Source organism: Drosophila navojoa, chromosome 4, assembly GCF_054131105.1.
Source record: "Drosophila navojoa isolate 15081-1374.11 chromosome 4, UAZ_NAV_1.0, whole genome shotgun sequence".
NCBI lineage: Eukaryota > Metazoa > Arthropoda > Insecta > Diptera > Drosophilidae > Drosophila > Drosophila navojoa.
In genome coordinates, this window is record NC_142892.1 from 26053169 (window position 1) to 26077030 (window position 23862).

At 38.7% G+C, this 23862-nt stretch overlaps 2 protein-coding genes and 1 long non-coding RNA gene across 3 annotated transcripts in view; 2 read left to right on the plus strand and 1 right to left on the minus strand.

The window, feature by feature from the left end:
- The first annotated feature begins 222 nt into the window (after positions 1 to 222).
- LOC149091566 (uncharacterized) overlaps positions 223 to 23862 on the plus strand; it is an 87713-nt gene continuing 64073 nt past the window's right edge. The window contains exon 1 of the long non-coding RNA XR_016196875.1: positions 223 to 326. This is a non-coding gene — a long non-coding RNA (uncharacterized LOC149091566). The remainder of the gene's footprint in view (positions 327 to 23862) is intronic.
- On the minus strand, positions 865 to 5572 carry Cat (Catalase). The gene is made up of 2 exons (XM_018099737.3): positions 5274 to 5572; positions 865 to 2538 (listed from the first exon to the last, which is right to left on the minus strand). Exons 1-2 carry the CDS (start codon positions 5328 to 5330, stop codon positions 1075 to 1077), a joined length of 1521 nt encoding a protein of 506 aa, XP_017955226.1. The 5' UTR covers positions 5331 to 5572; the 3' UTR covers positions 865 to 1074.
- On the plus strand, positions 7858 to 22521 carry LOC108650581 (uncharacterized). Its single transcript, XM_089260431.1, has 6 exons — positions 7858 to 8002; positions 13833 to 13895; positions 14669 to 20119; positions 20493 to 20621; positions 20693 to 21417; positions 21486 to 22521. Exons 3-6 carry the CDS (start codon positions 14674 to 14676, stop codon positions 21696 to 21698), a joined length of 6513 nt encoding a protein of 2170 aa, XP_089116557.1. The 5' UTR covers positions 7858 to 8002; positions 13833 to 13895; positions 14669 to 14673; the 3' UTR covers positions 21699 to 22521.

Consider the following 23862-nt stretch of genomic DNA (forward strand, 5'->3'; position numbering starts at 1 on the left):
TAGAGACTTGAGCTTCGGTATACACATACATTTACACATTATGATTACGTTCTGAAAGTTTCATTACGATCGTACGTCTAGAAATTAAATTATTCAACACTGCAACACTGCCAACACTGCAGCGCAACCAAAGCGCAAACGCCTGTATATGCGTGTGTGTGTGTGTGTGCGTGTGTTTGTTTGTATGCGTGCGTGTGTGTGTGTGTGTGTGCGCGCGTGTGTATGTGCGAATTATTATTGAAATATCAGTTGCTCGACGGGTTAAGGGGATCTCGTAGTCGAGCAGTCTCGACTAGAGCTTTCTTACTTGTTTATATAATAGAGTGGTTGACAGTTATATGTGCTTACATTTTGGGTTAATGGACTGCGCTCTTAGACCTTCTATGCTGCCAGATAGATTGCTAGCTGATTTACATGATCTAGCTTCTGGTGGTACCATCCGCTGAGTCTGTGTACTTCATCTTCTGCGTAAGGAGTAACGGGGTATCTGTGATGGATCGATTTCTTGACGAATGGGGGAACATCCACAGAACGGCACAGGAATATGTTTTGAAATCGTTGAAGTATTTTAATATTGAAAAGCGAGTCCGTTCGCCATGATTGAATGCCGTAGGTCTAGACTAGTTTCAAAATGGGTTTATAAAGTAATCGTTTGTTCTTCACGCTGAACTACGACTCTCTGCCAAGTAGCCAGTGCATTTTGCGGATTTGTAAGGTTTAAGTGTTTCTTTTTTTTTTTCTTGAAAGATTGAGTTCGAGAATACAAAGAAACTCCCTTTAAGGCAAACAAGAAGGTGGGTGTGTTTCCTGGTTATTTATTTGCTTCCTGTTCTACAGTTAATATAGAGAACACATTGTTCCTGATTTTCATCAAAATATTAGTTTTATTACAAATATAAATTTTTCCTTATTGCTAATTTTTACCATATTAAAACAAGACACACGAGTGAGGAGGGGTAAATATTATTGAGAACCAAACAAATATATCCGCAACCAAAGAACTGAATGTTGGATCATTAAAAAGCTTTATTTAAAAAGCAAAACGCTGACCCATGTGCAAATTAAGCCAATCATCTAGAACTTCGAGGTCTTGATTAGATTTAGAGCTTCGGTAAGCATGCGTCCGAAATCGGCATGCACCAGGGTAAAGTTCTTAACCGCACGCTCTTGCAAGAACTGACTAGCGTTGCTCAAATTGTCGGCTATGTTCTGCACTAAACGTTTCTTAGCACAATTGTCGAGGACATGCACCCAGAAGTCGGTGACCTGACCATAATTATCCTCCGTGTCGCCGCTGCTGTAGCGATAAACATCACCGGTCACCGGGCAACAAGTAGATAAGGCACGAGCCCGTGGGCATTCCTGCGGACCGTTAAACGAATTTGGGAAATAGTTGGGAGCTCCATCCTGATTGTCGGTGGCATTCATGAGGCCATCCCGTTGATAATTATTGACCTTAACGCGATATGGACAGTTGACTGGTATCTGCAAATAGTTAGGTCCCAAGCGATGACGATGTGTATCGGAGTAAGAGAATAGACGGCCCTGTAACATCTTATCCGGAGATGGCTCAATCCCAGGCACCAAATGCGCGGGGCTAAACGCTATTTGCTCCACCTCGGCAAAGTAGTTCTTTGGATTGCGATCTAGCACCATTTTTCCCACTGGTATCAATGGGTACTCCTTGTGGGACCAAACCTTGGTCACATCAAACGGATTGTACTTGAACTTCTTGGCCTCCTCGAAGGTCATCACCTGAATATAAAATGTCCAACTGGGAAATTTGCAGGTCTTGATGCGGTTGTACAAATCACGTATGCTATAGTCTGGGTCACTCGACGCTAGATCAGATGCGGTCTTCACGTCCAAGTTCTTAATGCCCTGATCTGTCTTGAAGTGGAATTTCGCGTAAACAGGCTCACCCTTGGCATTGACCAACTTAAAGGTGTGCGATCCATAGCCATTCATATGACAAAATCCGTCAGGTGTTCCACGGTCACTAAACAGGAACGAAACCTGGTGGGTGGATTCAGGGCGCAGGGTCAAGAAGTCCCAAAACATATCGGCATCTTTCAAGTGCGTCTGCGGGTTCCGCTTCTGGGTATGTATGAAACTGGGAAACAGTATAGGATCGCGGATAAAGAAAATAGGCGTATTGTTGCCCACTAGATCCCATATGCCATCATCCGTATAAAACTTAACAGCAAATCCTCGAGGATCCCGTACCGTATCCGCCGAGCCGCTTTCGCCGCCCACCGTTGAGAAACGAACGGCTACAGGGGTACGCTTCTTGACCTTCTCAAACATTTTGGCAGCGCAATACTTAGTGATGTCGTGAGTAACCTCAAAGTAACCAAACGCACCGCCGCCCTTCGCATGAACCACACGCTCAGGTATGCGTTCGCGATCAAAGTGAGCCATTTCGTCTAGGAAATTTACATCCTGTAACAGGATCGGACCGCGAGGACCAACCGTTTGCGTTGCGTCCTTAATTCCAATGGGTGCGCCACTGCCAGTAGTAACTACGCCTGCGGATTCCTACCAATAAAACAAAACATTATTTCAAGATTTCTATTTTAAATAAACATATAAAACGTCTTTCTCGATTTGTTTTGGTTCTTAATATATGTAGATTACCTAATTTTTTCAATTTTATCTAGATGTTATTTGCTTAGAGCGTGTGCATCGCATTTAACAGTCAGCTGATCTAGCAATGCACCGCATATAGAAAAGCGTACTCTACACAGGAATATATTAGCAAATGCTTATAATGTATGATACTTTGTTCTGAACTAGGGTGCAGCAGTTGCCGCTCCCCGGAATAGTTTATCAGTTATTCTACACGTAGCGCACATTGTCTGTTTACTAATGGTGTCTAAAAGATTCAGCGTTGAGTAATAATGAAAATTACCGAACTGATTAAGTTCAGTTCAAATTAAGTGAAATAAGTGAGGTGTTGCTCAATTATTTGTATACCCTGAATCCATTGAAAATGGAAAATTAGGATATAATGGTTTTGTTGAAATATATGTTAGAGGCAGAAGGAGGCGTGGCATATCCCACAAAGTATATATTTTCTTGATCAGGGCGACGAGCTGAGTCGATTTGGCGTCAATCTCAGAAGATATAAGACCTAGAGACTTCAAATTTTTTTAAATGTCCGTATATATAGCGCTCATATCGAGCTCTATTTAAGGCTAGATTCTCGAAAATGAAAATATATATTTAGATGCATTTAATACAATTTCTATTTTTCTTAAAATTTAGCGAATATAATTTAGATTTTTACTATGAATACTTTATCTACGGACTTTGAATTTTAAACCCAGAGAGTACTAAATTAAGTATATTATCACGTCTTATCGCTCGCAAAGAAACAGCTATAAGGGGACATATGACTATCGACACAACGAAAATATAAAGACATTGGGGGTCTAAATAGAAAACATTTTTCGCCAGCTCACCATTAGTTGCTGAAACTAATAAGATAATGTGCACCAGCTCTTCAATAACTGGCATATAGAGTATATACGTATGCCATAGCACTATTTTCTATTTTGTACTGTTGATTTGCAATCGAAAGCGCTTGCACTTTGAGTCTGAAATAAATTAATGAGGGGCCGCTTGGGAGGGCGCTATTTGAAAGATAATAAGTAGCAGACAATAGGGGGTTCGTTGTGTGTGCGTGTCTAAAGAGCAAATTGATGATAAGACTATCGACCGATAGTACAAAAACATAAAGACTTAAAGTTATAATTGACGTTACTATAACTTAAAAAAAAAAAAGAACAAAAAAAATTAATTTACAGAAAATTTGTTTGCATGTATCAAAAATGGTTAAAGCTACTCAGAAGCATTGCAATATATAAATTTATATAAACAATATCAGGCATTCCCGTAAACAAAGTTAAAACAAAGTGTTTGTTTCAGTCAGCGTATAAATAGACGTATTTGAATAACGCATGACAAAATGCAGTTTCTCGCCAGTCTCCATAAAGTCAGTCAAAAACAGCAACAACACGAACATATTTGTGGGTCTAAAGCTTTCAATGCGAAATTTCGAAACATATTCTCACATATGTATGTGGTTGAAACCGAGTGGCAAATGGATTGCATAACCAAATGCTGCAGCTAATTGTTTTAATTTGTTTGTTTATTTGCAATAAGGCAGACCTTCAATTCCTCTAATTTGTATCGAACTAGTTTGATCGGGTTCAACGTCTTTGTAAATGGTCTCTATCTCTGTTTCTCCTTCACTGCATGCCACTTTCAAATGATAGCAACCAGTTTTATGCAATATCGAAGTGAAAACCTTGCTGGTTGCAACTGCTCGAAGGCCCGTTTAAAAATGCAGTTTGGAAAAGCATTTAAAAGTATGGCTTTAAATAATATTTGTATTCCCATGTGAGGTCAAGAGCATTCAAGCATAAAACTGAAAATTCCGCGGTTTCAATTCAATTAAATGATGGAATTTCTGCTTTAGAAAGATATGTATATATGCATATATTCATATCTGCATTATCGCCTCAAATCTAAATTGCGTATTGAAAATAGGACGCTAAGGTAATCGAGTTGCTTTATGCAAAAGTAGATCCTACAAATTACGTTCAAATATTTTTGACGATATAGCGATTATAAAATGTATTTTCTAAATTTGAAATATATATACATACATATAACTATATTATATTCCTGGCCTTTGGATTAGGTACGATTGGAGCACACAGATATAGCATATACATATATATTTATTTATTTATATACATATATAGCTGCTGATAAGCGTTATCAAACAATAAGCGATAAGATTAATTATGGATTTATATATCATGAAGAAGTTATGGTTAAAATAAGATTAAATTCTTTTTACTCTGAAGATGCACAGAGGTCTTTACACGGTCACAATAAAAAAACAATTTATTATTTATATTTAAATATGAAGCAAAATATACAATTAAAGGTGTATGCAATATTGCATGATTTTAAAACACACCCATGTGTACATACATATGTACATATATGCAATATGTCGCTGCTTAAGAAAGAGAGGAGTGATAGAGTAAAAGAGAAACTGAGACGAGAGATACGATATAAGGAGATGAGAACCGCGCATTGGGCACGAACAAAACAACAATGCATATATTTGAACTTTGGCTCTGCGAGTACAATCGACTGTAAACTTCGCAGTAGGACAGAAAGTGTAGTACACAAGTTATTATGTATATTTTTCTCTAGTGTTTATTTTCGGAGACGCTTTTTATTTACTAACTTACCTTTTGGCAGTTCTTATAATCAATCAATTGATTTGAAGCAGCATCTCGTGTAGACATTTTGATTTGCCTCTTTATTTACTTTTAATAACCAAAAATTTGGAGTATACTTTAATCACTTAAATATTTCTCGCGTTGATTCTGATGTGCGGCTAATTTTGTTAACTAAAACACGTAGAACTCAGTGTTCATTGCTTTTATAGACGGTTTGTCATTTACAGTGTTCTGTGTGGCCGTATAACTTTACCATTAAAATCTTAAATGTAAATCTTGTGTACATTCGAAGCGCGCACAAATTTAAAAACGACTCTCTGATATCACCACTAACACTAACCAGAGAACACATAGTGATATCACTGACCAGAGAATACAAAAGAGAAAAGTTTGTTCTACATGTCTAGTCTATGTGTTCCCTGGTCAGTGATTCAATTCAATGTATGCCTTATTTCCATCACTGACCAGAGAACATGGTCAGTGTTTCCATGGAGCGTAACAGAAACGTTATTTGAATTCATGTTACCTTTTGTGGTGGGTACCGATACACTTTACTATCGATACTTTGACGATTATTTTCTTTGTTGCATTGCTTTTGCGTAGGCTGGCAGCTTACACTTAATGGGAAGATTGGCAGCCCTTCATATTTTTAGTCACTTTCTCAGTTATTCATTCTTCGTACGTTCGTTAGCCTTCGTCTCTCTCGATTTTTGAAGTAGTAGTGATTTCTTTTTATAAAAATCTCAAATATGTACGTGCATAGTATATAAAGCAAAAGCGATTATATGTATATATTTTTATGTACATACACATAATAAATATAGTGCTACACATTAGCATAAATTATAAGCATAAAATGTAAGTGCAGTTCCAATAAAAATTCAATGGCACTTTTGAAAAGTATCGTTTTACGTAAAAATACTAATAAAAAACAGCGCGTGTGAAAATTTTCAACAACGACGTAGCAGCAAAAGAAGTCTCAGTGCGTCTTTCCTCTACGTTTTTTTGTTGCAAAAGGAGAAGCTGAGCAACAAAAACGCTAAAACAAAATTCCCCACACACAAAGTAGGCCAACAACAACAAAAAACAGCAAAGCAAGCAACAACACAACAACAACAAGAAAATGTGTATGTGTATTGAAGTGTATTATAATAAAACTGCGAGTGTGTGTGCGTGTAAAATACAAAAAAGAAGTAGAAAAAAGTAGAAAACTCAGCGGCCGACAATTTTGTAATTGTGTCAGCTTATTTGTGTGTGTGTGTGTGTGTGTGTGTGTGTGTGTGTGTGTGTGTGTGTGTGTGTGTGTGTGTGTGTGTGTGTGTGTGTGTGTGCCGGTGTGCGTGTAAGTGATTTAAATCATGTGTCTTAAAAAAATTGTATTTTTGACATTCAAACGCAATGTGCGTATTTGCGAAAACAACAAAAATGTTGCTTATATGTGTGTATATATTGTATATAATGTGTAAATGTGTAAATATAAACATACATATATGTATATGTAAGAAACATATGCATATGTACGTGTGTATTTTTGGTTGCGTTCATATCGACAAGACGAATTGTAAAATTATCTTTGTTCTGTTTGCAAGACGCATCTGCGGTCTGGCTTTAAGTATAGAAATAAGGTATTTTGCCGACGAAATATCGTTGTCCGCTGCACAGTGTCGCCGACTTTGACTTCAGCTTATAACGGGATGAACTCATTACCAATGTCTGCAGATTTTCGTGTCCACTGTCGACTTGTGTAGGCTAAGAAAAACGAAACGAACTTTTTGAATATTTGCGTCGTCAATTATAAAATAAAAGTGAATAAAAATGCTTTCAGCCGATGAAGAAATATTTCGGAGGCTGGCTCGCTGATGGCCTAATAGATGCATGCGAAATATGTATGAATTGAGAAAATAATTGAATCAATTGTGTGTATTTCACTAATCTCTCTCACCCAGTTTTATATTATTATATGAAAATAAACAAATAAGAATGAGCTCTGAAGCTCTGCTGCGTCGATCCTGACGCTGTAGGAAGAGTATATCAGGGCAAACATTTCACTTGAAGACACTAAGCTACTAATACAAATAAATTCTCCCTGTCATTTGCACAGTAAGTGCGCCTGTAAAAGAACGATGTGTGCAACAATAACAACAAAGGCATCGCATCACTAGAAAGCAAAGTGAAATTTTATAAAGCAACAAAAAAGACACACGAATTACGAATCGAAAACCGTTATTCAACAGTTTCAAGAAATAAGTGAAAGAAGGTAACAAATACTGGTTTTCAAAGGCACATACACATGATTACGTGTGTATATGTATATGGATAATTTAATGTTGGAAGAAACAACAAACAGAGAGGAGCTATAACTAAAAAGTTGCTTTGCGAGAGATTTGTACGTGCATTATTAACGTCGTGTGTATGTGTGGAACAAGCAAATGTGTACATGTGTGAGTAGCCTGTGAACTGTGCGAGAAATGGCTAAACAACAAAGTGAAAAGCAATGATAAAATAATAACAATAATAATAATATGTGATATAAAGTTCAAGTCTTTTATAAATCTTTAATCTAGCCGAATGCTAACGTCACACATAGACGCACTATAGCAGCAAGAGTAATACCTTTTAGTGGGCTTGGCTGCAGGACCCAAGCAAAGACCGGGGCGATAATTCAGTCAGAGATTTGAAACGAACTAAATTTTCAAGGACTTTCAAAAGTTGGCTCGCTGCATTTAAATTTGCATAAGGTCAGTATGTATGCTGTAGGTATATATGTATGTATGGACGTCGACCAAGGCTGCCACTTGTTTTATACTCATTCAAGGAATGAAATTTAAATTTGGAACATATACTCATGTATACTCCGATTTATAAAGTGTTAGAATTTTACGGATCCGTACACTAGGGGCGTGGCAAATCGAAAAATGCATTTTCCGATATGCCAGAAATCATGTTAGTTGAAAACCTAGAAAGCTGAAATTTCGTATGTAGATCCGCGTCGACCACCCAAGATCATCAGCTATGGCGGATGTATCTCCGCCCATTGGCCGAAAATTGGTAAACCTATTTTATAATTTTTGAAGAAATTAATATATACAAAAATAAAAATCTAAATTTAAATACTCTTAAATTAATAACGAGCATGGTCTTATATACTATCTAGCTCGTCAGCTTCTTTACATAGGTGTACTTCTCGTTTCCAGTAATGGTAGAGAATAATTATAGCAACATTTTTGCAATCGTGTTGCAATCGCCGCGTGTTTGGCAATATGAAGGCATAGAGCTGCTTTTAACAGAGCTTATAAAGCAATTAAAACAAGTAAGAAAGCTCTAGTCGAGACTGCTCGACTACGAGATCCCCTGAACCCTTCGAGTAACTGATATTTCAATAATAATTCGCACATACACACGCACACACACACACGCATACAAACAAACACACGCACACACGCATATACAGGCGGTTGCGCTTGGGTTGCGCTGCAGTGTTGGCAATATAATGAGAACTTATTTGTGGAATAATTTATTTTCTAGACGTAATCATAATGTTAAAATGTATGTGTATACCGAAGCACAAGTCTCTAGTATTTGATATACGACTTTTACAAAGATGAGGGTGAGGGGCTGGATTTAGGGGTGGGGGGTAAATTTTAACAAAAACCGAAATTGTATAAAATACATCTTTATATACATTTTAAATTTGGAGACTCTAGCTTGAAAGATGTAGGAGATATAATTTTTTAAGTGATCTTCGATAAGGTTTTTTATCGATAAAAAAGTATCGGAATGAGTTATCGTTTTTTAGTGATAAACTCGATATGCGCGTGATATATACGGACATTTTAAAAAAAGTTGAAGTCTCTAGTTCTTATATCTTCTGAAATCGACGCGATCAAACATACGGACAGACGGACGGACGGACAGACAGACGGACAGGGCCAAATCGACTCAGCTCGTCGCCCTGATCAAGAATATATATACTTTGTGAGGTCTGCCACGCCTCCTTCTGCCTGTTACATACTTTTAACAAAACCATTATACCCTGATTCCCCATTTTCAATGGGTTCAGGGTATTATAATATTATTTCTTACAAGTAAGAAAACTCTAGTCGAGACTTCTCGACTAGGAGATACCCTGAAGCCTTCAAACTGATATTCTACTTACTCTACACTTCTTTTAGGCACACATACATACACACGCACACGCTCTGCTAACTGCGCAGTAAGCAGCGACTGCGCTTGGGCTGTTTATATTCAACATACACAGTATATACACAGTAAATCTGAAGTCTCCACGTCTAATAGTATTCCAATGAGGCTCAAAAAACAAAGTCCATTTTTCGATTATTCTCGATAAAAAAGTTATCGGATATCAAGTTATCGAAAAAAAAAGCAAACTCGTACTGCGTATGGTATACACGAGTATGCACACCAAATTCCAGCTCTCTAGCTTTTGTATCTTCTGAGATCGACGCACTCATACAGACAGACGGACAGGGCTATATCCACTCAGCTCGTCGTCCTGATCAAGAATATATATAATAATACTGTGGGGTCTCCGATGATTCCTTCTGCCCGTTACATACTTTTACACAAAACCATTATACCCTGATTTCCCATTTTCAATGGGTTCAGGGTATAAAAATCAGGGTATTTTTGATATGCCACGCCCCTAAAGTGGGGTAACAATATTATTTGGGGAATCTCTAGAGGAGGTTACAAGTAACTTAACTATCCAAATTCGAAGCTTCTAGCTCTTGTACTTTATGAGATATAAATTTTACGGTTTGCCACGCCCCCTGTGGGCGAACATATATCCAACAAAGCTTTTTGGTCTTGGAAGGTCAGCCCGAGTATATATACAAAATTTGAGGTCTCTACCATCAATAGTGTCCAAAATATAGCAGAATTTGAAAAATCACTATATCTTCAGGTCCGCTATGGCACGCCCCCAAAAGCCGTAGACATATATAATATAATATAAAAACGCGCTCTGATAACTGCGCAGAAAGCAGCGTTTGTGTGGGCAATATTATGAGAATTTGAGTGTTGAATAATTTAATTTCTAGACATACAATTATATGATGTATGTGTATAAAAATAGATGATTTGAAATTTGTATTATATTTAATTTAAATTATTGCGTGTCCATGTTTGGGACTAAAATCTTAAATGTGTCTTTAGTTTGATTTATATTTTTACTCCATTTTTATACCCTGAACCCATGGAAAATGGAAAATCAGGGTATAATGGTTTTATTTTTTTATGTATATATATTCTTGATCAGCACGACGAGCTGAGTCGATATATCCCTGTTCGTCCGTCTGTCCGTATGAACGCAGAGATCTCAGAAGAGATAAGAAAAATTTGTGTGCATACTCGTAAAGACCATAAGCAATACGAGCTTATCATATTTTTTCGACAACTTATCTAACAACTTTTTTTTTTATCAAAAATGATCGAAAATGGGTTTTGTTTCTTGAGCCTCATTTGAATACTATTAGACGTGAAGACTTCAGATTTACTGTCTATATATATATGATGAATACAAACATTTTGTAATCAACAAACTATGGATAAAACGCCCCTTCTCCCGAAATCTGTATTTCAAGTATTGTTTTGGAATGTACACACATTTTTACCATATGATTACGCTCTAAAAGTTTGATTAAGATTGTATTTCTACAAAAGAAGTTATTCAACAAATAAAATTTTGAAATGTTGTTCTTAGATCCGTGTATATCACGCGCATATTTTATTTTATTTATTTAAAGATATTGACAAAACTAGAGTCAACTAAAATTAAATAGCCTATAGAAAGTACAACACATTATGACAATAAGATCACCAACCCGATGGAGGTATACTATTAGTATATGTATTTTACTTGCCAGTCCGGCTAGCTATGCCCCACTTCACAGCCAAATGTGGTCAGTTATTTTATTGAAATTATGAAAAGACAGTGTTAAAATGGAAAACTTAAAATAAGATATTACAAGAGCTTAAATATAGTTAATCTAATTAAAATTATAATAAATCTTAACGTAAAAGTATTAGTAAGGAAGAAGGAAATCAGTACAAATATTGCAGAAAATAGGGAAAAGAGCATAAGAAATAAAATGGAATGAGTTAAACAAGAAAAAAATAGAAGGAATATCGGATAGGAACTGAGAAATCACTGCACAACGTTGGCAACGAAACTGTATACCAGTGCTTACGTCTGAGCATTGCGAGTGGTTTCCCTAAGATAATTTAATAGAAGAGATTTTATTTTAGGAACAGAGAGCTCTAAGAAAAATACGTGATAATATTTATTGAAATTAACACATAGAACGTAAAACGCATTATGCAAAGAATAATCCGTAGTGCACACAGGTAAATGAAGCGGACGATAATGTCTAGTTTTTCGGGACAGAATCTTAAAATTAAGACGCATCAACAAAGAGGACGAATCAATATCACCGTTAATCAATTTGAGCAGGAAAACAGTACCTAAAATTATTCTGCGATTGATTAACGATGGAAGATCAATGAGCTGAAGCCTACTATGATAAGACGGTACATTACTATCCCAGCTAAGATCCCTCAAGGCAAAGAGAAGAAACTGTTTTTAAACCGATTCGATACGATCCTGATACAGTTTATGCTGCGTAGACCAAATAACTGAGCAATACTCTAAGATGGGACGCACAAGCGAAATAAATAATTGCTTTGCAACATATGGATCTTTAAATTCCTTAGCCCAACGTTTAATAAAGCCAAGTACACTTTTGGCTTCATTTATGATGGTATAAATATGAAGATTAAAATGAAGTTTAAAGTCGAAAAAAAACACCAAGATCTTTGACTGTGGAAAATGCGTTTTAAGGAAATGTTATTAATTTTATAGTCAAAAATATAATGAGTTGTACGACTGAAAGTCATTGTCGTACACTTTGAGCAATTTAGGTGCAACTGGTTTGCCACACGCCAATGTTGCAATGCGTTAAGATCATCTTGAAGGTGTATATGACCATTTGCACTGGAGTATGGAAGTCAAAGTTTTACATCATCCGCATACATAAATATCTTAGAATAAGAGATACAGCTAGGAAGGTCATTTATGAAGAGGGAAAAGAGTAATGGACCCAAATGGCTACCCTGAGGTACACCAGACGAAACAAAGATGGGTTTAGAAATAGCTGTTCTCAGCAAGACTCTTTGCGTTCTTCCCTTTAAATAGGATGAAATCCAGGACACGAGTCTAGGGGAAAATTCCAAACGTTCCAGCTTTAGAATTAGTATTTGATGATGTACGGAGTCAAATGCTTTACTGAAGTCAGTATAAATAACATCAGTTTGCATTTTTTTAGAAAAACTGTCATTGACAAGCGAAGTGAATTCTAGTAAATTAGAGGACGTTGATCGATTTTGAACAAAACTATGTTGAGACGGTTGAATAATTGATTTGCAAAAATGTTGCAAGCCCGATGTTATAATTTTTTCAAATAACTTCGGAATATCAGATAATTTTACAATGCCTGTAAAATTTGAAATATCAGATCTAATGAAAGATCTTTTCCAAATTGAAGGAAACACAGAGGTTTCCAAAAACAAATTAAGCAATTTTAGTAGTGGTGACTGAAGAGACACACTGCACTCTTTAATCACACAACTTGGAATATTATCAGCACCAGGAGAAAAAGATGATTTCAACGTCCTAATGGCTGCTGTCAAAAAGGTAGCACTAGCCTTAGGAGCAACCTTAGGAGCGTAAATGGACCCATATTCAGGAAGTGAATATGGATATGAGTTGCTAGTGATCCCTCTAGAAGAATAAGTGGATTGAAAAAAATCTGCAAATAAATCAGAGGACTCCTGGTCATGACAAGTTTTTTCAGCACCAAGCACAAATGTAAACGGCAAACCAGAACACTTGCGCTTTAAGTTTACAAATGAGTAAAAGTATTTAGGATCTCAAGCAAACTGACGTTTGCAACGTATAAGATGATTCTCATAACGAGTATTTAAAAGATTAACATTAGACTTGGCTATGGAATACTTAGACCAGTCGACACTAGAACCAGACTTTTTACTGTTCTTAAAAAATTTATATTTAATATTTTGTACATTCGAAAGTGTCTTAGTGAACCAAGGCGGTTTATTTGAAAAGGGCGACATACGGCAGAGAGGGACGCACACATGCAGAATAGAGTTTAAGGTTGTATAAAAAAGCGATACTGCCAAATTAATATCAGCCGACTCATATAAAAGGGACCAGTCTATTGAGTTAATGAAATCGTTGAGCAAAACAAAATCGCATTTCCGATAACGACTTGTTTTAGAAGGCAAAGGAGTATATCGAGTTCATCATTAAAAATCGATAATTGCTTCAGATATTTTATTATCGATTAAAATCCTTATCGAAAGGTAGTTGTTTATTGTATTCATACAATTATAATATAGTCGCTCCGAATTTCAATCTGAATTTCGGGTGTCTATTTAATAGAGCGATAATATTAAAATTGCTTAATTCCTTCGCACCTTCATGTATGTATACGTCAACTGTATTTTTGTATTAAAATGTTCTACTTGCAGATGCTGAATGTCGTCAATATTTTTAGAAATCGTTCCAAACTCGTTGGACTGTAGGTCAGAAAGGTAAATATAATTTCTTTAGTTTCGTATTTCGTAATCGAAAGAGTATTTTAAGATTTAGTTATTTACTTTTGTATTTATACTCATTCACGAAAGTGAAATGAGTATATTGGTTTTGTGCAATGTGTGTCTTGTTGTCCGTCCGTCTGTCCGACTGTCCATTTGTCCGTATGAACGCAGTTTGTTTCGGCTCAATTGAAGCTAGACTCTGAAATTTGGAACATATACTCGTATGTATCTCCAATTTATAAAGTCTTACAAATTTTCCCGGTCCGCCCACTAGGGGCGTGGCATAGCGGAAAATGCGTGGCAAATTGAGAACAACTGAATTTTCTACAGCATTAGGGCAAAACTTAGCTACCGAGTTGCTGATGGGGTGTGAATAAATATTCTGCAGTCGGTAATGACCGACTGCTTAATTGATTTATAGTTAAGAAAATGAAATTACCCTTAAGTGTTGACAATATAATGTATTGAACATTGCACACTGCAAACAAAAAATGCTGTTCGAATTATTAGTGGTTGGGGCTTGTATATCCGCCACATCTTTTTGGCGTTTGGCTATCGACCGAAGACCAACCCAAATTCTCTACTGCATATTCCCAGAAGCCAGGTTGAGAATTTCTTGACACCTGGTAATTCGAGGGTGTATACGAGTATATACCTACCTATATCTACCGGTAATAGCAAAATACATCCATACGGATAGTTGGACAAATTTATAATGAAGATGTTATTTAATGCTTTATATTTAATAATATTGTTCTTCATTACAGCTGCAATGGATTCTCTCAGACATAACGAATATCAAACGAATCAGTCCCACCATCAACATGTAACTACGCATTCACAACATGTGCATAACTACATAGCCCCGCACCATAAGAACCATCAACAGCAACAACCACCTGCAGCAACACCACAGCAACAACAAGAACCGCCGCAGCAACACCTGCAACCACATGCTCATTACCAATTGGGTGGTAGCAGCTCACTCTACCCTAGCTCAATCAAAAATTACCATAACTCAGAGCCAGTGGATGCGGAGCGAACCCGATCCACCGTTTATCTGCTGAGCGCGCCGAGTAGTGGTGCTGGCGGTGGAACCAGTACCAATCCGGGGGATGGAGCAGCTTCAGCTTCTTCGATAATGCCGTCAACAGGTATTGCTGCGACTGCATGTGGCGACGATCCACATTTACAATACTATACGTCCAACCGAGATTTAACCGCCGGCAAGAGTTCAACGGAAGCGACGTCTTATCCCGGTTGGCAGTACAAGACGAGCGGGGCAACCGGAGTGGTGCCTGTGCAACGACAGCATAGTAGCGCCATATACAATGGGCCCTACTGGCTGCAGGACGAGCAATATCAGCACCAAAAATTGCATTCAGTACAGCAACAATCGAGTTTAAGATATGGCAAATCTCAAAAGGCCACACGACCTAGTGCAATCAGCAGCAGCAATAGCAGCATTGGAAGCATAAATGGAGGCGAGAGCAGTTTTCGCTTGTACGAGGACAACAGTAAATACTCTACTGCTGGACCTTACGCTAAGGCTGTAAACTATGCATCCACCGCCCGTTACGAGCTACTGGAACAAGTGGTAAATCCGAGTAATGCGTTGCTGGGCACAAGCGATCAGCAGCCCAGTCCCAATTATGCGCGCAAGTGTCCACAGCATTACGAGCCACCAACAGAGCAGCGCAGCGCTGATCACAAAGTGATTTCTCCACAGCCTTCACATCAACAGCGACAGCAACAGCAGCATCAACATCAGAGTCTATACATGCCTTCAAATTTTCAAAATACCGTGCATAATGCCATTGAAAAATATGTGCGAGAAACTGCTCCTGCACCTGCACCCCATTTAGACTATACCCGCAGAGGCACTACATTTACACGTCCATCAGCCGGTTATTATGGTCTGTCAGCTGTGAGTGGAGGAAATAGTAGTAGCAGGGGCAACGACGCATGTGTCAAATTGGAGCCGGATCCACCAGCGCTGGCACGTTCTTCACTTTACCATAATCCTTACAGTCCGTCTACAGCCCCATCAGCGAGTCCTTTCAAAGACAAGGAGCAGCAAGTGCTCGTTGCTGTAGACGTAAGTTCGCGCGACACATCGCCTTCTTTGGCACGTGCCTATCCCACCAACTACGATAAAGTTATGCCTCAGTATGGAACGCCAACAACGACGGGTGCAGCGATGGCTGGTGAGCAGAGGCGAAATACATTCAGCTCCATAAACAATTATACGGGTTATTATAATCATGGTACGCTATCTCCAGCAGCTGCTCAAGTGACTTCACCGTTGCCAGCCCAGCAGCTCTATAATAATACCCTGCCTCCGTCAAGCAGCACACATACAGCCGCGCCCAATTACTCCACGCTGCAAGTATATCCACATGGGCCTGACATCTGCTGTCAGTCGTCGACGGCTTTAAAATCAACTCCGTCGCTGCCCCCTGGTCCAAAGAAAACTCCAGCCGCTTCTAAGCCAAACTATCGAGCGCTAATCAATGACATGTTAAAGCGAAACACGACTAGTGAAGAGGAGCTCAATCTTCAAATTATAAAGAAGACGCTCAATATGGAAACGCCGGGAAGTCGGTTACCCAGAGTACCTACAGTACTTACCAGAATCCACCAGTCGCCAGTCACAATTACTGTTCATCCAACGTTGCCTCCAGTTATTCAAGAACCACCAGCACAGCTAAACCCACAACCACCGCCTCAGCCCACTTTGGCCTCCGCCCAGTCACCTTTGGATTTGTCCATGCGAACGATCAAACAAACCGCCGACTCCACAGAATATCAGCGCATGCCTACTGATTCATTAGGCACAGGCACAGGTACAGGTTTGCCACGTTTTGATATAACACCAAATTTTGCGCGCACCAACAGGAAAGCGTCGAGCCTATCAGCCGCATTGCCAGCAGCAGTAATACGGCAAGCGCCAGCTAATACATCGCCTTCAGTTGAAGCAACGCCCATGGTCATTAAAGCGGCACAGCAGTTGCGGCCCAGCGTATTGGAAACCAATCCTTTTGCGAGGAGACCCCAACTGCCCCCTGAGACAAGTGTTAAAGCAATGCCAAATCCAGCGCATAGTCCCAGCACAACTAGTACATGCACAGCCGTGAACACGATAACGAATAGTGCCCACAACAGCAGCAACCCGAACTATTTGGGTCGCAAGCGTCATCTACAGGAATACAACCAAGCCACGGCCGCGGCGGCAGCTGCAATAGAAGCAGCCACAGCAGCAGCAGCCAAACAGCCGCGTTTGGACACACCTCAGATAGAAGGCATTGTCAACACATCAGTGTCGGTTATAGCTGCCAATGAGCAAGCGCCGTTGGCAAAGCGGGTAGAACACCCTATACTGCCCTCCAGAAGCCGCGTGATTGTTTGTACACAGCCTAAGCAGGAACAGTTGGTGGTGCCAAAGACGGAGTCACGTATACGAACTAAGGCGGAGCTTAAAGGATTTACGTTCACGACACCAGATCTGACCATAGCTAATTCAACAAAAACTACACCAATAACAACAAAAGATATCCCAACTAGTATTGAAACCAACAACAGTGCTCCAGTGGATACTACCACACCCTCACCTGCACTACAACCCAATAACGGGAGCAATCACATTCAAATCAAATTGGAGCCGGTGCCCACTCCGGAACATGATGTGAAAGATGTGGACGATGGCGACGCGCCAAGCTTCAACAGCAGCAGTCTCTGTGACTGGGGTAGTACGTGCAACAATCTCGTAAAGCAACTGCTCAGCAAATCGTTGCCCGCAAAAACCACAACGGGTAATGAAAGCATTGCCCCAGCCAGCCGGATCAAGCTGGAGCTGAGCGAGGACGATCTACCCGTGGCGCGGATACTTAAGAGACAGCCGCTGGCAGCAGATATCGAATCGACGGCAACAACTACCACACAACTGACCAACACTACCACAACGAATGGGAATGCGTTCGGCGCCTCTCAAAAGAAGCTAAGCAAATCCGAGCGCGAAAAGAAGCGGCTGATGCAGGAGCAGCGAATAGCTGCACGATTGGCACCCACGGCTGGTCACAGCAGCAGTTCCGAGAGCGACTCAACTGAGCTACGTAAGCGTAAGACTGCCAGGCAAAAGAAACCTCCTATGCGCAAGAGTAAAGCACGTCGAGCAAATGATAAGGAGATGCAATTGAAGCATTGCGAGCAGCCAAGCAGCGATGATGAGCAAAAGCCAAATAGAGGGCAAGAACCGAAGAATTCGGCTAAGAAAACTAAAGTGCAATACTCGAGTGATAAGTGTAAAAAAAATCAAATCGAAACACAACGAGGAAGAGTAATAAGACAAAAGCCGAACCCAGATAGGAATGCTGACGATAAAACTAGCTCGGATGAAAGCGGAAAGAGTAAGGATGAAGAGCCACGGGAGCAGCTTGATGACGTTGTTGAAGAGGACGGCGAAGGAGAAGAAAATACGAATGCTGAGGAAGACAGCGCTTGCAATCAAAGTAAGTGCAAAGCAAAACCCAGTTTTAAAAATCGCATAGCACTTAACACTATGACGCGATCCAAGCGAAAAAAGGAACTCGAGCTCCAGCTGGCGAACAGCAAGGTGCTGCGAAATGACAAAATCATACGGAACTCGACGACAAAAATTAAGCGAAAATATGTACGTAAAATGGTGCCAGATGCTAAGAAGGAAATTATGATAACACGTCTGCGAAACAAACGAGATGAACGGATGGACATGACCCATCGGTCGGGACGTAAGCTAAAGAACAATCACAAGCCCGGCCATCCGACCAGCAACAAGACAAACATCAGTCAAACAAATGCAACACCACAGCAGCAGCTATTTCTGGAGGAATATAGGTATAAGTTGGCGCTTAAGATACCACAACGCTTGATCTCCATCAACAAGTTGAATAAGTTGCCTCAAGTAGCGGCGTCCTTACCGGATCTAGACCGTGGCCGGTATCTCACTCAGGATATGGCTTCCTTTAAGCCCACTAGAGGGCGAAAGTCGCGATCTAAACTACTTCAGCAGCAATCGCAGCAACAGCAAAAGGCGACACCTAAGTCTATTATCGATGTACTGCATCTCCGCGTTACCAGCAATGGCAGTCAACAACAGCAGACCAACAGCAATCTCAGCAACTGCGCCACAAGCGTTAATAATTATAGTGAAACCTCACAGACCTCTGCCTCGAATTCTTTGTATGAGCACTTGCAGGATGCGACGGAGCCCAGTGTGGAGGAGCATACTCTTGGCAAGCGTCACTTTAGCATATTCGATACAAAGGTACTGCAAAGTAAAACACGCACAGAATCCAAATTGCAGCAACGACGCGAGATCATACGCGAAATATTTGTGGGCACGGAGCGGCCAGCCTCAGCACCTCCAGAGTGTGCGCAGCCTGATCAGGCCGGCGAGGAATGCTCTGCATTGAGCTATCAGCAATATGAGGACTTTTTAGACCAAATGAATCGTATTGTTACCGCCAATAATAACAAGCTTTCCCGGCACAACATTAGCGGTGAAACAAAGCTAAAGACAGAAACAGATTTGCCCAGTCGACCCATTGTCTATAAGCGTAAGTATTTGCGTCGCAAGGGAAGCTCTGGCTTTGACTATATACGTAAAAAGAAGCGACCTACACATCACCATCAGAGTACCAGTACCAGCAATAGTACGAATAATATTAACACCGTTTCCGGTGAACATACGGCAACCAATATCTTTCCCATTCACACTGCAGCAGCAACAGCGGCAGAAACGGTGGCAGCCGATGATGAACGTCTGGATGATACCGATAGTACCATCGCGGGAAGCACATCCTATTTTCTGCCGATGACGGTGAAGACCGAAATGGACGTGTGCCGTGAAATACAGAAGTGGGTGCTCAACAAGGGCGTTGGTCAGAGCACAATGCACAAGGCGGCACGTCAGGGACTAATCGATGTGGTTGTATACTGCCTGGATCGTATGGGCATGAATCCGGATCAGAAGGACAATGCTGGTTATACACCGCTACACGAGGCCTGCACGCACGGTTGGTTAGAAATAGCCAGGATTCTGTTGCAATTCGGTGCCAATCACTCGGAGGCCGCCCAGTCTGGTATTCGACCACTTCATGGAGCTATAGAGAATGACCATGAGGAGGTGGTACGATTATTACTATCCTATGGCGCTGATCCGTTGCTGGCAACATACTCAGGTAAATGAGAAAAGAAAGAAGTAATAAATATTATTTATTATTAAATTACTATTCAATATATACACAATTATATAGGGTTTTTTCATAATCGGTCAGTCAATTTTTAAATATTTATTAAAATTGATTTTAACATTATCTATTGCCAATTTAAGCCAATATAAAGTAAGAAAGCTCTAGTCGAGACTGCTCGACTACGATCCCCTGAACTTAATTGCTTAATAACTTTTCTTATTGATGAACTATGCTCATGATATACGCCATATATCCCATTTTCAATGGGTTCAGGGTATAAAACGCTTTTAATCATCATTTTCATTTTATCTATTTGTAAGGAGATATAATTTAATTCATCTATGTTTCTTTTATCGTAAAGGCCAAACCCCACTCATGTTAGCATCAAGCAAATTGATGTTTGGCGTATTGAGCAGTCATCTCAGCGATGCACAAAGTGCGGCTGACGACATAAAACCAATGCGATTTCCAGGACCCTGGGAGATATTTGGTAAATATTATTCACATATATTTTGAATACACCACAGTTCAATAAACATATAATTTTGTACTCGCTTGCAGATGAAAAGGAAAATGGTTTTAATATTTTTGATAATGTACCGAATACAGCATGTGATATGAGCAGAGCTCAACCTAGAGGAATATTTAAGCAGGTACGCAGCCATGGCGACAACGACAATCCAGCAAGTCCCAAATCCGACAGTAAAACCAGAAATATAAATGAATTATTGCGCGAGAGGAGAGAGAGCAAGGAAACAACTAATGCGAATGGGGAGATAAATGCAAAGACTGCAACGAAAACAATAATTACATCAACAGCTACAGAATCAGCAAAAACCGTTAAACAAACAGAAGTTGCAGAAACGCAACGGCAAGTGAAATTAGAACCTGGTGCGGGCGTCGAGGATACAAATAACAACAATAATAATAGGAATAAAATTGATATTAACTTTGAGCAAAATGTATCGAGCATTGTAAATGGCAAGCATGAGGTCAAACAGGAACCGCAAGATGGCGACAATTTGAATATAAGTATTAATATGAAAGGTAATGATACAGTGGATGATCGTAACGAACAAGCTGTTGATGATCACGAATACGATGATGACGACGGCAGAGACGCGTTATCGGATGAATTGAACGGTGATATTTTTAAATTCGAAGAAGCCGATGTGCCCTTGCCACCACTATACTTGCTTAAAGATGAGGGCAGTGATAAATGGGTACTCCTTAATGATTTGTGCAATTTACTTAAGGTTAAGTCGAAGGATACGCTGCTTAATAAGGTAAGTCCACACAGAGAGATATAAATTGGCAAAAAATTATATATTGATTTTCTTCCTTTTTTAAATAGATCTGTCCAAACGGGAACAGCCTAGCCAGCAATCAGAAGCAACTGCTGAGAGAGTTCAAAATTGACGATTTTCTGAAACAGGCAACGTGCCTCCAGCTCCTGTGTGCCGGCGAGAAGTTGAATATGTTTAGCTCCTCTAAGGTTGTGCTCATCAGATACAACGATAGTGTTAAAAATTTGTTGGGTGTTAAAACCATTTTAATGAAATTTTAGGACGTGAATTTCCTAATGCATAAGACATTAGATAATACGTATGCATATATATATTGTGCTACTTATATACATATACATGTATTGGTGAACTAATATAGAGGTCAGTGTAGATCGTCTTTGGAAGACAGTCTTCTACGAAACAAAGCTAAGTGCAAAGTGATACAAAGGTGCTATACCCCCAAACATTCAACAAAATGTAAAAAGAGCAAAAAAAAAAAAACACATAGACAAAGAATAAGCAACGCAAATTGGCAAATTATATCATTCTTTGGCAAATGGAGCACCAGATAAATCGATAAATAAGCTAATCGAAATGTAAGAGACCTAATTCGATAAAAAAATAAAATTAGATTATATTAATGAGATAGGATATAATAACTATAAATAATGCAACAATGAGGTATTTATGTATTATGTATATTAAATTGAAATTATTAGTTATAACTAAGCAATTATAAATGATTAAACACTCCAGTGTGCATAAACTAATAAATATGTTTCAACTGATTAATAACTTTTTGATGTAATATTAAACTAATAATAAGATAATATTTAAGTGAAAAATCTTTTTTGCAATTTATATATAGAACACACAAAGGGCGTGTATATTATTAATATTAATATATATTTATATATTGCATTATATACATATGTGTATATTAAAATTGGTGTATTATATTGTAAATAAGAAATAGCAACCATGTTCAATGAGTATATTTATATAAAGAAGTGTAATTTGGAATAACACATATAAACGGAAATGCAAACTATTTTCTATTAATATAATGTAAAAACTTTCGTGTTTTGATGATTGTAAATCGAATCTTTGAAAGGTATTGCCAAGTAGTTTTCCAATTTTTACTTCAGAAAGAGACATAAAAAAATTGTTGAATTAGGTTAGTAAAAGAAATTAAAAATATATGTCGTTTAATTTTTTGTTTTTTTATATAATATAATATTCATAATTTTGTATCAACAATTATTCGAAATCAAATTGAAAATAATGGACCCAACCTAGTTGCATTACACATGTATATTTTAAAACCGAAAATGGACATGTCCCGCTTTTGGAGACAATATCCGGAAATCCCGACCTGACAGAATTGTTCCGGTTTCCCGCTGTTTCGATTTTTAAAAAATCGTAATTTTGACAAAATGCAAACTTGAAGAAGTTTTCGTCGAGACAAGTGAAGAAGAATTTTAGAGAAAAGTAGCGTAGATAAATAAGGTAGTACAGTTTTTTGGAATAAACGTTCACTCGTGCTGTGTTTCAGATGTATTAAAGATAGCTCGAATCCTGTATGCGATTCATGAGCACAATGCAAATCGCGAAAGGGTTTTTAAATACGCATTGGTCAGAACAAAGAAACAAGTTATTGGTGGAGAAGGTTAAAAACATACTTAGTGTTCAATATAATTTGGTGGACATAAGTTGTTCCCCTGAACCCTTCTATGAAACACAGATAGAACAAGTGAGAAGGTTGCGATCGGGTGTTACCGACTACGGAATACTCAATCACATCTCATCCGAAATTTATAAGCTAAGTTTTGCTCTAAAACTGTAGAAAATACAGTTTTTCTCGATTTGCCGCGCCCCTACTGGGCGTAGACATTCATTTTTGGTCAGTTAGATCAAGCTAACAATAACCTAACTGTAAATTTGTATGCTTACTCTCAAAAAATGTGAAAATTACAGGGTATTTTTCGAAATGCCACGCCTCTAAAGAGGCGTAAAAATTATTCTTGGGTCATCAATAGAGGAGGTTACTTATAATTTAACTATCCAAATTTGAAGCTTCTGCTCTTATAGTTAATAGAAAATATAAATTTATAGAATCATATCATTAGTTCACGTGTATTATCCAATGGACGTAGATATATCCACCATCGCTCATGATCTTGGGTGGTCGATGCGGATCTACATTCCAAAATTTAACTTTCTAGCTTTTCATTTAATATGATTCTTGGTGTATCGGAAAATACATTGTCCGATTTGCCACGCGGCGGATCGGAATATTTTAACACTTTGTAAATCGGAGATATACACGAGTATGTGTTTTAAATTTAAAGTCTCTAGCTTGAATAGCGCCGAAATAATTGCATTGGTACAGACAGACGGCTTTGCACAAACCCAATATACTATTTTCACTTTCGTGAATGAGTA